The 14560-nt window shown below is 42.2% G+C and overlaps 1 protein-coding gene across 3 annotated transcripts in view; it reads left to right on the top strand.

Moving 5' to 3' along the window:
- PDE6C (phosphodiesterase 6C) overlaps positions 1–14560 on the top strand; it is a 60077-nt gene that overhangs the window by 8263 nt on the left and 37254 nt on the right. For all 3 annotated transcript variants that reach the window (XM_032491295.1, XM_032491294.1, XM_032491296.1), the window contains 6 exons: positions 4901–5053; positions 5158–5247; positions 6273–6413; positions 9858–9932; positions 10938–11002; positions 11106–11172. In XM_032491295.1, the coding sequence (XP_032347186.1) occupies positions 4922–5053; positions 5158–5247; positions 6273–6413; positions 9858–9932; positions 10938–11002; positions 11106–11172 (570 nt within the window). In that variant the 5' untranslated portion in view covers positions 4901–4921. The remainder of the gene's footprint in view (positions 1–4900; positions 5054–5157; positions 5248–6272; positions 6414–9857; positions 9933–10937; positions 11003–11105; positions 11173–14560) is intronic.

The following is a 14560-nucleotide window of genomic DNA, read 5'->3' as shown; positions in this document are numbered from 1 at the left end:
CTTGGCAAACAGCCACAGGACAGCCCGGAGGGGCAAGGGTTGCTGTTGGTCACCAGAGAGTCCTCAGGCTTTACCATCCCTCCCTGCAGTGAGTTTAAGCTGGTTTAGGTGGGATTCTGAGGCCCACTGCAGCTGCTTCCGGTGGCTAAACTGACCCGTGCCCTCAAGGCAAACTTCTCTGATCCCAGCTACGAGGCTCTGCCCACACACCCTGAGGTTTTCTTGCGGGAGTATTCGTCTTGCCAGTCTCCGACTGAGGCCATCTTCGAAATAACTAGGACAGCGAATTTAAGAAAGTGATACACAAGATTTTTTTTTCTGAAAAGAGTTTCTTTTTCAAGAAGAAATGGATAAGGGGAGAGATATAGCTCAGTGGGAGCATGCACAGGGTCCTGGGTTCAATACCTAGCACCTCCATTAAAAAAAAGAAGAAATGAGTATAATGACTTCTGCTGTACCCAGTTCCCCATGCTGAGGACAGAATAATAGAATGGAGCTGCTTAAGAAATTAGGTGGCCTGAGTCTACAGCTGGCAGTGATGAGTGCCCAGCGTGGACAGGGCAGTAAATGGTGGGGGAGGAGGGAGTGGGGCATTTCTTTTGGTCCTCATTCCCTTCTCCTGAGGATGTGTGAAGATAGACATTCCCCTGAGCTCAGGGACAAAGGCCTCATTTGTTCTCCATTTCTACTGCTTCTAAGCACGTTTTTTTTTCCTCCGAGAATGGTGCTCTTCAACTCTAGATGCATGTTAAAATCAAACTGTGAGCTTTTCTAAAAATACAGATGTCTGAGACTTCCAGTAGACCAGTTACACCAGACTCACAGAGGTTGGGGCGCAGCCAGGAGTATGTTTTAAAAGCTCCCCAGGGACTCAAATATGCAGCCAATGTTGAAAACCACCCGCCTATTGAGTGAGCAGATGCAAGAGGGAGGAAGCGGATTTCAAACCAACTGTGGACGATTAGATGGAAGGGGCCCCTGGAGTTGTTAGTTTAACTCTTCCCTTGGGTGGACCGGAGGTTGAGGTCATGGGGGCTGTGTCTCTTCAGAGTCCAGGGCCTGTTGTCAAGAGGGCTGGACAAGACGAGGCCTCCCCACTGTGTCCAGGCTCTTCCTGCCCGCACCCTACCCCACAGCCCTGCAGTTTCGCCGCACTTAAGTCACTTCGGTAAAATCTGCGGAGAGAAAGGCGTTGGAAACCAATGTTTTGAGTGACATTTCTATTAACGCTGCTCCTTTCCTTTCTCTCACTCTTTATCTCGCTTGATTCTGGCAAAGACCCTGCACAGAAGGCAAGGACCATATTTTTATTTCCATCCATTGTATGTGAGAATCTTTTCCAGGTCAATTAGGCAGGATGTGGTGGTTCTGGGATCATAACCCAGGGCTTCCCAGCCCTCCCTCTTTGGTCACAGCCCTGACGGCACACAATCTCTCTCTGGTTGGCAGTGTGGGCGTGGGGGAGGGAGGACTTCTCGCACATGGACCAGGAGGTGGAACCGGACACTCCCAGCCTTGGTAACAGGGGAGCCACGTGGTGTCGGGTGAGCGCTTTGGCATCAGGCAACCTGGACACAGATCCAGGTGTGAGTCTAGGTAACCTCATGATGGATTGTGTTTCTGCACCTGAGAAACAGAGGTGACCAAATGTGCAGATGAAATGTCTGTAAAGTGCCTGACTCCTAGTAGGTACTCAATGAATGACAGCTATGATAACATTATATTAATGCCAAGAGAAGTTGGGGGCGGAGTGTGGGTGGCCAAAACCGGGTCAATGATTATTGCCTGTTTTTAAAACAGGTTAAAGGCAAGGAAACTTAATAACAGGAAACTGAGACATCTTCTCCAGTTAATCATTTCTTACTGTATTGGGAAAGCTGCTGAGGAACTCTATGGGTGGTTCTCCTCACTGTGGTTTAAAAGAAAGCCACAGGAGAATCCTGTTTTCAATAATTAACAGGGTGCTTATAGCTCCCTCTCCTCCCTCTTCTCTTTCTGACTGCCGATCTCGAGGTGTTTAATCAGAATTTAACCATCCAGGTGGCCTGCTGCTTGAACCAATGTTCTCAGTTGTCTTCATTGGCTTCTTGGAAGGACCATCAAATGAGTTTGTGAATCTGAAAGATACAAGATTTACTAAAAAAAAAAAAAAAAACTTCACCAAGGGTTGTTTGAACGAGTGAAAATAAAAAACCAGAAAACCTCACCTCACCTATCCTGTGTTGGTAGGTTGGCAGATGGTTTTATCCAGCATTTTCAGATACAGTGATAAGCAAGCATTACATTTTAAAACTTATAAGCCATTTTCTCAAAGTGGCCAATTGAACATAAGAACATTTCCTTCTGCTTAGAATCTAGAATAAAATAGCATCAGCATTTGAAGCTGCAGAATGAAGTGTGTTTGCAAAGAAATGCTGCCTGACTCCATCCCAGGGTGCATATTTTGGGCATTTTGGTTATTCCTTTAGGGCCCAGTATCTCTGTGTGAATGAAAGTGATCATGCTCTGTAGTGGGTAATAGGTTAGGAGGGAAATGGACAGCAAGCCAGCCTGGCCTCGCAGTGCATTAAGAGAATGAACGTCACAAAGTCTGGAGACATTCTGGTCTGAGAGTGAAGCTGCTACAGGAAGCAGAGAGAAGTCGCCGATAAAGTAGTTAGGAAAGAGAGGTGGCTCTGGTTGGTGGGGGTGGAGAGCTGGCCCTCAGGATCAAATGTGCTAAAAGTATCTGATTTCTTTAGTGATTAGAACTGGTTCCAAAAGCTAGGAGCAGAAGCAAAATGTAACTGCACTTCTCATCCAAGGAGGCCTCCAAGGTCCCAGGTTTCTCTTCCCAGGATTTATTGAGCACCTACTATGTGTCAGATCCTTTTCTAAGTGCTCTGCCCGCACTGTGTCATTCTCTCTTCACATCAGAGACTTGAGACAGTAGTTACGATCGTTGTTCCCATCTTCAGATTAAAAAGCAAGGACGCAGAGGGTAAGCAGCATGCCCAAAGTCTCACAGCTAGTTAACTGGGGCCTGGTTTTAGCCAAAGAAGTCTGACTGCAGAACCTTCTTCATTGTGCAATGCTGCCTCCTACGTAAGTAGTTGGGTTGTGTGGCTCCACTTTGGGCAGGTGGAGAAGGGATTTGGGGTCATCCGAGTCCCTTAGCAGCTCCCATTTTTAAGGATCCTCCTCAGAACTGAATCATCCACTAAAAGTACAGATTCCACTGTAGGAAATCAGGATTTGGCGGGTCTGCTATGGGGTCTGTGAATCTGCATTCATCTACCGTGATTCTGAGGCTCAGCCCAGGTCTACTGCTCTGAGCTGAGCTGTGAGTTCTGTCGACCAAGCAGCCCTTGTTCCCTGGTGGAAATTCTGGCCCAGAAGTCACACACCAGTGGTCTCTCACATTTTTACTTTAATTTTTTACTACCATCAACATGGGGACGTGAACATAATACAACTTGTAAAAGGAACACCATGTGAATTTTGGCCACTGAGCCTCAAAGTCGGGCTGAAAGTTCAGTTCTAGTTGAAGTCTCAGGTTCAAAGGGGTGATAGTAAGAACCCGCCTCTACACCCAACTAGAGTGGGTGTTCCTCTCAGTTACCACTAATAAGATAACTGCCGTCCTTGACCTGCTTCTCAAGCCCTTCCATTTGTGCACCTCTCCAAACTCATCACTCTGTCCTTTCCGTGGGTAGTGTATTAGAATCATCTCTTACATCTACTGTAGGAGGCTTGTACCTGAGATGATCCACTTCTTGTCCCCCCAAGAAAGAAATATAAATTATGAATGAAAGACATTAGCTTGATGCAACATTTAAAAACTGATAAGTGTCTGGTTCTGGTGAAAGGGTGGTCTTCTCACACATGACCAGTGGAAGTAAGACTTTAAAAGTAACTTGTGTAAATAAAAATTGCATCTCTCTGTTGATCCAGCAAAAGGAATTTCCACTTTGAGGAATCTACCACATAAAAATAAAAGTAAAAGTGATTAGTGCAGCATTGTTTGCAGTGGGGAAAACTACACACAGACAGAATCAGTAGAGGCTGGTTGGGTGGATCTTGGAGCCCCCACACTGTGGAGGAGTATGCAAGAATTTAGAAGATGGGTTCACATCCATATGCATTGGTCTGGAGAGAAGTCCATAAGGTATTGTTAGGTGATGAAAGTATTGAAAAGAAAATGTTATTGGAAAAGGAAAAGAAAAATCTTTGTCCAAGCATAGAGAAAGGCAAGGGAGGAGACATACTAAGCAGGTAACACAGATTTCCTAAGTAGGTGAGGTTAGGAGAAGTCTGCGGGATTAATCATTTCTTTCTTTACATTATGATATATGGGTTGACTGGTTTCAAGTGTACTTTTACTTTTGCAATTGAGAAGAGCTCTAACAGGGAACTATATTCAGTATCTTATGATAACTTATAATGGAAAAGAATATGTGTGTGTATAACTGAATCACTCTGCTGTAAACTAGAAACTAACACAACGTTGTAAATCAAATATATTTCAATTAAAAAAGAAGAGCTCTATGAAGTAGACCTGGAATCCCAGCTGTGCTCTTTCTGGCACATACTTTCTGCCTATTATAATCCTGCCCTCCCCTCCTCTGAGAACCTCACTTTCCACTTGGCCACAGCATCACCTCTTTTCTCCTGGCCCAACCTCAGCCTAACCTGGAGAGGCTGTAGCTCAGATGGGACATGCTCATTCCAAAATGGGCAGTTTCATTCCACACAATCAGAAGATGGGAGGTGGGTGGGAATGTTTGTTTGGGACCCATGTGCTGGGGCCCTGGTTATCTGTCGGTACGACTTAGACTAGAGGGAGTGATCTCTTGCCATTCCTAGATCTGCACTCCATGGTTCTGTGCTACTTTGGCAAATGTGTGAATATATCTTTCAGAACAACCATTTTTCTGACTTCATGGACAAACAAACTGGGTATGTCACTAGGAACCTGCTGGCTACCCCCATCACGATGGGCAAGGAAGTTCTTGCTGTGGTTATGGCAGTTAACAAAGTTGAAGCAGCTGAATTTTCCAAACAGGATGAGGAGGTAACGCTAATCCTGGGCATCCCATCAGAGGCTCAGGAAATTTATTTGCTGTATAACTGAAAGTAAGACGTCACCCCTCATTTGTTTTTCTCTGCCATCTGTAGGTCTTTTCCAAATACCTCAACTTTGTTTCTATCATCCTAAAGCTTCATCATACCAACTACCTGTACAATATTGAATCCCGAAGAAGCCAGGTAAAGGGGAGGTGACATTAGTCACTCCATGCGGACCAGCTGACAAAGGGACCCAGAGGCAACAAGCACAGACACTTCCTATCACTTGTGGAGGTTTAAGCCACAGAGAGCAGATCCCCAAACTTCCATCCTCAGTGTCCTCTCATGGTCCCCTCCCTGCCCTCACACCTGGCCTTCCTGCCCCTCTGTCTGTAGGTACAGATGACTTGCTTTCTTCAGTCTATATCCTGGGTAGCGGTGGTTCCTTCCTCTGTGAGGTGGCGATGATAATTATAGTATCTACCCCACATGGTTGTTGTGACTATTAAATGGTCATTAGATGAATTAGCTTGCATAAAGCTCTTGGCAGATCCTGGTACGTAGTAAAGGTATTACTTTGAGAAGCGTATCAGTCCTCTGAAGTATGTTGCCTCCTTGAAGAACACCACTGGTAGCCAGGCTACCTGAGTCTGGATTGCTCTGTGGACCTCAGTTTCTTCATTAGTACGATGGTGAGAGGGTGGTTGGGATGGAGCTTCCAAGGTCCCATCCCATTCTAACTGTCCAGGTCAGGTAACCTTTGACTAGCTCAAGATGCATGGAAGGAGGCATCTGGCTTTCTCCCCATGAGGGCCAGAAAGAGCCAGTGGGCCACCAGTACTGGACCCTCTGCCCAGGGACCGTCTCTGCATTTACTGTTATTTGTGGGAGAGGGTGAGCTCCGCGCCCTTCTATTCCACCATCTTGAAGCACTTCCTGCAGTTATTGTTAGATCATTTGCCCTTTGGAGACAAAACATTGGGACATGGGGACCAAGCATGGCCTCTCCCTTTTCATAAACCCACAGCCTTGCAGAGGTCTGCTCATCATCCCACTCAGAGAATCTGAGCAGTTTGTTGGATGTGTACACATTCAAAAATGGAATTGCAATGTTTGTTGATACGTATTCATTTTATTTGATGCACCTCTGGTTTTCTTCTGACTCTACTCTAGTTCTTTATAGTGTGTTTTGTTCTAACTGTTTTCTTTTTAATACCTAATTTCAGATCCTTATGTGGTCAGCCAACAAAGTATTTGAAGAGCTCACAGATGTTGAGCGACAGTTTCACAAAGCGCTCTACACTGTTAGGACATATCTGAACTGCGAACGATACTCTATCGGACTGCTGGACATGACCAAGGAGAAGGTCACTGTTCTGTACATTTTATCTCACCTAAAATCACCTATAAAATGCACATCACATGAAATGTGATCCATTTAAAAAATGGATACACTATGTAAACTACCAGTTACCATAGATTGTAAGAACCAGTGCCAAGAAAGTATTGTATCGAGGTAAAAACGTGCATTTTGAAGTAAAAAAGATCTAGCTTGGTTTTTCCACTTCCTAGCTATATGTCTTCAACAAGTCTTTAAAAAAATAATTAACAGACTTTATTCTTTTAGGGTAATTTTAAGTTTACAGAAAAAATGAGCAGAAAGATCAGAGGTTTTTCCATATGTGTCTTCTTTCTTCCCTACCACTCCGCCTTTCCCATATTATTAACATCTTGCCTTGATGTTGTACATTTGTTACAGTTGATGAATCAATATTGATATGTTATTACTAACTAAATTCCACAGTTTACTTTGGGGGTTCAGCTCTTTGTATTGTACAGTTTTATGGGTTTTGACAAATACATAGTCATATATCTGCCATTAATAGCATACAGAACAGTTTCCCTACCCTGCAGACTCTCTGTGCTCCACCTGTTCGTCCTTCCCTGTCCCTACCCCAAGCCCCTGGCAACTACTGATATTTTTACTCCCTCTATAGCTTTGTCTTCTCCATAATGCCATATAGTTGGAATCATACAATATACAGCCTTTTCAGATTAAACGATCTCCCTTAGCAATATGCACTTACATTTCCTCCATGTGTTTTCATGGCTTGAGAGCTCATTTCTTTTTGATGCTGAATAATATTCCATTGTCTGGATACACCATAGTTTGCTTATCCATTCACCTACTGAAGGATATCTTGGTTGCTTCCAAATTTTGGCAATTATGAGTAAAGCTGCTATTAATATTGTGTGTAGATTTTTGTGTGGACATAAGTTTTTACCTCCTTTGGGTAAATACCAAGGAGGGCTAATGCTAGAAAATGTGATGAGACTGTTTAGCTTTGTAAGAAACAGCTAGATTGTCTTCCAAAGTGGCTGTGCCATTATGCATTCCCACTGGCAATAACTGAAAGTTCCTGTTGCTCCACATCCTTGCCAGCATTTGGTGTTGTCAGTGTTCCAGATTTAGGTCATTCTAGTAGGTGTACAGTGGTATCTCATTGTTTTTTTAATTTGCATTTTCTCATGACATGTGATGTAGGTATTTTTTCATATGCTTATTTTCCATCTGTAGGTCTTCTTTAGTGAAATGTCTGCTCAGGTCTTTTGCCCACTTTTTAATTGGTTTTTCTTTTTTATCATTCAGTTTTAAGAGTTATATATTTTGAATACAAATCCTGTACCGGATATGTGTTTTGCAAATATTCTCTTCTAGTATGTGGCTTATCTTTTCAGCATCTTTTGCAGAGCAGAAGTTTTGCATTTTAATGAAGTCTAATTTTTTCATTTCTTGATGTTTCTAAAAAATCCCACCAAACACAAGTTCACTTAGATTTTCTCCTATGTCATCTTCCAGAAGTTTTATAATTTTATATTTTCCAATTAGGTCTATGATCCATTTTGAGTTATTTTTTGTGAAAGTCGTGAGATCTATGTCTAAACTCATCTTTTTGCATGTGGATGTCCAGTTGTTCCAGTACAATTGTTGAAAAGACTATTCTTTCTTCATTGCCTTTGCTCCTTTGCCAAAGACCAGTTGATTATATTTGTCTTTGTCTATTTCTGGGTTCTCTACTCTGTTCCACTGATTTTTTGTCTATTCTTTCACCAGTATCACACTCTCTTGATTACTGTAGCTGTATAGTAAGTCTCGAATTCGGGTAGTGACAGTTCTTTGACTCTTTCTTTTCAGCAAGTTCTTTTTTTAAAATTTAAAGATCCTTTTATTTTACTTTTTTGTTTGTTTGTTTTTGATGGTGATGGGGAGGTAATTAGGTTTGTTTGTTTGTTTATATGGAAGTACTGGGGATTGAACCCAGGACCTTGTTCATGCTAAGCACACACTCTCCTCACCTTCAGCAAGTTCTTTTAACCTTCTTGATTCTTGGTTTACTCATGTGTAAAATGAAGACATCTCTCATCAGTTGTGAGGGTTTGAGATTATTTAGAAATTATATATTCATATCTACCTAATCTGTATCTTTGTGGTATCTAGCACATAGTAAGGCATAATAATAAACTATATTATCATGACCAGTTTGAGGATTTATATTCTGAAAAGTTAAAATTATTTTAAAGTAGAAATAATGAAATATTTACTATTATTCACACAATATAATGCTCATTTCTCATCTTACTTCATTAATTGTGTTGGAGTTCTCCTAGTACAACATAATTGATGAATACCATATCATTTATGTTTATTACTCCCCATGTGATTGGAAATTATTTTTTCATGGTAATTGTTCTAAGTGGATAAACATAGGATCAAGTGTCAGAAGAGCTGTGTTCTGATCCTGGCTCTGGGACTTTCTAACTGCATGTATTGATTATTGATTACTTCTGAAAATAACATCAGACCCAGCTAAAAGCATCTTTAATAATATTATGGTTATTATCTCATTTAAGAAGGTGTTCCAAAGTAGGGCAGTTCTAAGGCTGGTTAATTCAGAGCTCAGTGTAAAGTCCTAGGCACTTTTCATTTTTTTCCTGTTAAAATCTTTGCTACTTTCAGCATAGCTAATGAGGTCTCTTCTTATGGTGGCAAGATAGCTATTGCAGCTCAAAATGCATAGCCTTGACAGAATTTGAAGACATTTCCTACAAATACCATTTTTATTACTTTTCCTTTATATTAATGGAGGTACTTGGGATTGAACCCAGCACCTCGTGCATGTTGAGCATACGCTCTACCACTAAGCTATACCCACTCCCGTCATTACTTTTTGTCGGAAGAAAACCTTCCCGCAGAAGCCCCTTGGCAGACTTCTTCCCTTTCTTCATTGTCCAGCACTGGGCCACATACCTGCCCTCAAACTAATCCCGGCACCTTGTATAGACCACTCTCGGGCTTCTCTGAACAAATTACCACCTGATACCTAAATAAAATCAAGTTCCGTTAGCAGGGAAGAGGCAGAGAATGAATGTTGAGTAAGGCAACCCAAACTGCTGGCCACTCTGCTGACCTTGGCCAAACCTCTTACCCTTTCTGGATTTAGTTTAATTGTCTATAAAAGAGCCTTTATCTATTGAGGGCTTTTAACTGTGTGTCAGAGTAGGTGCTCTGTGTTATTCATTTAATCCACACAATGACCTTATAGTATACATTCCATTATTATCCCCATTTTATAGATTAAAGAGGCTGACTTGTTGACAGTCACAAGTTCATAAGCAGTATTGCTGGAAGAGAGCTTCAAAATTCCAGAATTATAAATTAACATAAAACATGCCAATACATGACACTTATGTAAGATATGGTAAGTCACAGAACAGTTTGCTTAATAATGTTTAAATATGATTGCCTCCAGGAATTCTATGATGAATGGCCAGTCAAGCTTGGAGAAGTCGAGCCTTATAAAGGTCCAAAGACACCAGATGGCAGAGTAAGTGCAAACATCTTCCTTGGTGATATCTGTGCATGGTACCAGGGGCTAAAACCAGAGGAGGCCATACATAGGGGAAAGAGCATTGACCCAAGAAGTACTGGGTTCTAGTCCTATAACTTCCTGGGAGACCTTGGAGCAGTAGAAAGAGCACTGGACAGGGAGTCTGAGGTTCAAGTCTCAGCTCTGCCCCAAGCCAGCTGGATGACCCTCACCTTAACTCATTGTTTAACTTCTCAGTTTCCTTTCCTGTGAAGCCAGGATCTGGTGGATCAGTGCTTTTCAATAGGGAGGGAATGCAATTAGAGCCTCCTGCATAGTTTTTTAAACACACTGTGCCCAAGGCCTCTTCTACACACTGGATTGGGGTCTCTAGGGAAGGGTTGGGTTAAATTTCTCCTTTGACTGCAAGCTTCACGGGAAGCTTGTTTACTACCTTGTCCCCAGCACACAGCAAAGGAAAGGTATGGGATGGAATATTCGGGCTCTTCATCTGCCCAAAGAAGTAGAGAGACTAGTTCTCAAGTCTCTTCCAATTTTGACAAAGTAGCCACCGAATCCTGTCTCTGAGACACCTGTTCAAATAAGCGAGTGCTGGAAGGGGGTAAGTGCTCACTGCACAGCTGGGCAGGGAAAACACTGAGGTTGAGAAATTCCATGACTTGTTCCACTGAAGTGATCAGTCAGGGATTTCTGGACAATAGAAAGAAATTAAAAGAAATTAATGGAAGGAAATTAAAAGAGAAACCAAGATCCCTCTAGAAGCTGTTTGGGTGAATTCAATGTTCTAAAATCAGTTCAACAGGCTTGTTGATAAGTGGCCAATAATATTTCTAGTCTTATTACAAGCTTGCATTAGGATATGAGTAGTTTAGTCATTTATATTGTGCAGAGAAATGTCGTTGGGAAATACAGCACTATTGAAATTTTAAAGTATAAGTTCATTAAGGGAAAGTGTTTTCTTTGGGAAGTAAGATTTTTCTCGTATTCTCTCTTTGCTCTTAGGAAGTCATCTTTTACAAAATCATCGATTACATTTTACATGGAAAAGAAGAGATCAAAGTCATTCCGTGAGTATTGTCATGAAACAGCTGCAGACGTTGCCCTTTTATTTCTGCACGTGGTGCATTTCTCTGTCTAGCAATGATTTTCTTTCTTCTAATCTTCCTCAAGGACCCCTCCCGCAGACCACTGGACGCTTGTTAGTGGGTTGCCAACATACGTTGCTGAAAATGGATTTGTAAGTTATTGAACAACTTTAAATCTTAAATAATGGTGGAGGAAACTTCTTAGCTAAGAGATCGGAACACTTGTAGAAAGCAAGAATCCCCCAGGTAAGGGTGAGGTGGCCACTTTGGCACAGGACATAGGAGAGAGGCATCCTGGCCGTCGAATGTAGGTGAACTAGAGACTCCTCAACTCTACAAGAAAATATTTGGTCTACATGTGAAGGATTGATCCATCTCCTAACTTCTTATTCTGCAGCCACACACCGTTCAGACATCCTTTGGCAGTTTGTGACTGTGAATCATGCTGGGTTCAATTTGATATTAAGTCCAGTCCAGTTCCCTTGGTCAAGACTTTTGACACGTGGAACATTACTGACAAAAAAGAAAAATGCATAAAGAAAGAACTTGCTAATTGCGGTGCAAAATGTAGTGAGTTGATAGAAGAAATGAAGATTTTTGCCCTGGGCTCTCAGGTGGGGCTGGGATGGGGTGCACATTTGGGCAGCTCTGGCTAAGAGAGGTCAGGGGTGGGAAGACAACAAGCAAGAGGTCTCTGGTAGGTCCCACAGGCCTCCAGGCCAGAGGACCAGGGTCCCCAGAGCTTTCCCACTTGGCCTCCACCTGGCTTTTCTTCTTTCTCATGGCTGCTTCTCTCCCTAGCTGGGTTTCTCCACTGTCTGTGTCAGATTTGGGGCAGCAAGATTACTCCCGGGAAGAACGTTCGATGCTTTCAACATTTTTTTATGTTGGCCATTTTCTTTCTTCCCCCTTCAAACCCAAGTTTCTAAAAAAAAACATTTTTTTACAGCATTTATTTGCAGAGTTGTTTTCCTTTGGCGTTGTCGTGATGTTTTTGTCAGTGTTCACGCATCTTCATTACAGAGTAAATAGGCACATACGTTACAGTGACTGAAAGAGTCACCCAAGGGCCATAGGGAAAGTGAAATGAAATCTAGGTGGTCTAGTAAAAGTTTTCTCTTTTACTGTCACAAATTTGCCTCTGTTGACTGTGAAAATTTCTGGGTTCAGAATGGTAGCAGAGTAAGGAAAATTCTGTTGTGACTGCAAGGTAATCTGTATACATAGGGATGTTTCGTTCTAGGGTTTTTAAACCCTGGACCTTGTTGGTGACTAAACCCTGGGCTTGGCTGGTGACAGGACTAGCTGGCCTCACAGCTGACATGATCTCTTTCCTCAGTTTAGAGACATGCCAAAGGGGAAGAAAAGAAAAAGAAGAGAGAAGCAATCTTACGTCTGTTAAGAATAAACAGCAATGTGTACTAACAAATGTCATATTTTCAAAATTGCTCCAGAATAATTGAAATCTTTTTAAATAGCATTGTCGACTTGGTAGTAATGACCAAAACATTCCAATTCATTCCTAACTGAATCCACAGATACCACAAAAATTTTCAGCCTCACCAAATAGCCAAATAGCTTGACCACTGCTCCCAGTCCTCAGTTTGCTGGCAGCCCATCTCCCAGGCCCCTATTTAGAACTTTTATCAAGTCCGATGCTCCCAAAGCTGCCACAGCCAGTATAAAGGAATGTGTGCCCCACTTTTTAAGCACCTCTTCTCTTCTAGATGTTTCCTAGATAAGCATATTATTGTCCAAAAATGAATTTGGAGAAAGCTAACACATCAAAAGCCAACTCATTGAATGGTTCACTGCCATGTCATCAATTTACCATTTAACCAATTTGCCAAAGCCAATTCCCAAAGCTGAGGAGGAATTCCACCCCCCCACCCCCCCCAGATTTTGGTTCTGTCACAGATTCACTGCATTTTCTTTACTGCTGCCTTTCAGATCTCAGCTCCTGCCCTTGGCCCCACCCTGGCTCTTATCCCTTCTGCTGGTAGCCCAAGACTGATGGCAAACCGGTGTAAATCTAGTTTAAGGTATTTCTCACCAAATTGCTCATCAGGCAAATTAGCATTCCCTGAGTGATTTTCAGAGACTAGAGCCATTTCCCGGGACTCCAGAACTGGGGTGAACATATATCCCATTTGGAGCATATGGGGTGAACATATATCCCAATGGAACAACCTCTATTTATGCCTGTTGTCCTCATGAGTTATTAATAGTCTTCCTTGTCACTCTCAAATGTGTCACCCTATACTATGTACTTGTAAGAGGCAGGATGCACTAAAAATATACTTTTTGTGTGTAGTACAGGATTTCTCACACTTGCCACTACTGACATTTGGGGCTAGATAATTCACTGTAGTGGGGGGCTGTCCTCTGCTTTGTAGGGTTTTTAGCAGCCTCCTTGCCCTCTACCCATTAGGTACCAGTAGCACCACCCTGCTTGTGGCAATCCAAAATGTCTCAGATATTTGCTAAGTGTCCCTGGAGGGTAAAATCACCCCTGGCTGAAACCCACTGGCCTAGAGGATATCAAACATTTCAGCAGACCCAGCCAGCCCAGTGCCATCCCTGGGGCCTCCTGTAATATGGGGGTGGGTTCTGGGGAAGAGAGCAAGAGGCTGTGACTCAGAAGCCCCAGGTGCAATGACCCAGGCCTGCCTTGGGCAAATCCCTTGACCAATCTGGGTATGTATGTATTTAATACTTTAATGTATTTTAATAGCAAACTTACAGGAACAGCACAGAAGACAGACAACATTAAAAATACATACTTGCAACTAGCTGTTCAGACCAAGGAGAGGAGGAAGCTAAGAGAAAGGCCTTCCTGCCCGGGGAAGGTGTGGCCGCAATTTTTTCTTTTCTTTTGTTTTCTTTCTTTTCTTTTGTTTTCTTTCTTTTCTTTTGTTTTCTTTCTTTTCTTTTGTTTCCTTTCTTTCTTTCTTTCTTTCTTTCTTTCTTTCTTTCTTTCTTTCTTTCTTTCTTTCTTTCTTTTCTTTCTTTCCTCTTCCTTCCTTCCTTCCTTTCCTTCTTTCCTTTCTTTCTTTCCTTTCTTTCTTTCTTTTTCTTTCTTTCTTATGTGGGATCTGGGTGGAAGAAGATGGCTAAGGTGCAGGAAGAAAAAGCCAGACAGCCTTTTACGGTCACCAAGGTAAATATTCACTATGAGACATAGCTTTAATACCAAATTCAGAGGCTATTGCTCACAACCATAAGGAGAAGAAATCATTCCATTTTTGGTAATTTTTAATTATCCTTAAATTGGCTCAAATCCACAAATGGGTCTTAATAAAAGGCTATTTCTTCCCACCAAAGTTATATAAGATTCTTTGAATCATAGCATTTTAAAGTTGGAAGGCATTTTCACAATTAAGTTCAAGCTTTTCCTCTCAAAGATGAAGAAGTAGAAGCTCCAAGAGGTTGTGATGTTGTTCAAATTCGTGGACTGAAACTAGATCTGGGATGTCTGGGGAGGGTGCTGGTGGATCACCTCTCCCGGCGAGGGGTGGGGAAAGCCCTCATTTGTATCAT

Source organism: Camelus ferus, chromosome 11 (genome assembly GCF_009834535.1).
Source record: "Camelus ferus isolate YT-003-E chromosome 11, BCGSAC_Cfer_1.0, whole genome shotgun sequence".
NCBI classification, from domain to species: domain Eukaryota; kingdom Metazoa; phylum Chordata; class Mammalia; order Artiodactyla; family Camelidae; genus Camelus; species Camelus ferus.
The sequence above is the reverse complement of the archived record's forward strand: the minus strand, read 5'-3'. Positions and strand labels throughout refer to the sequence as shown.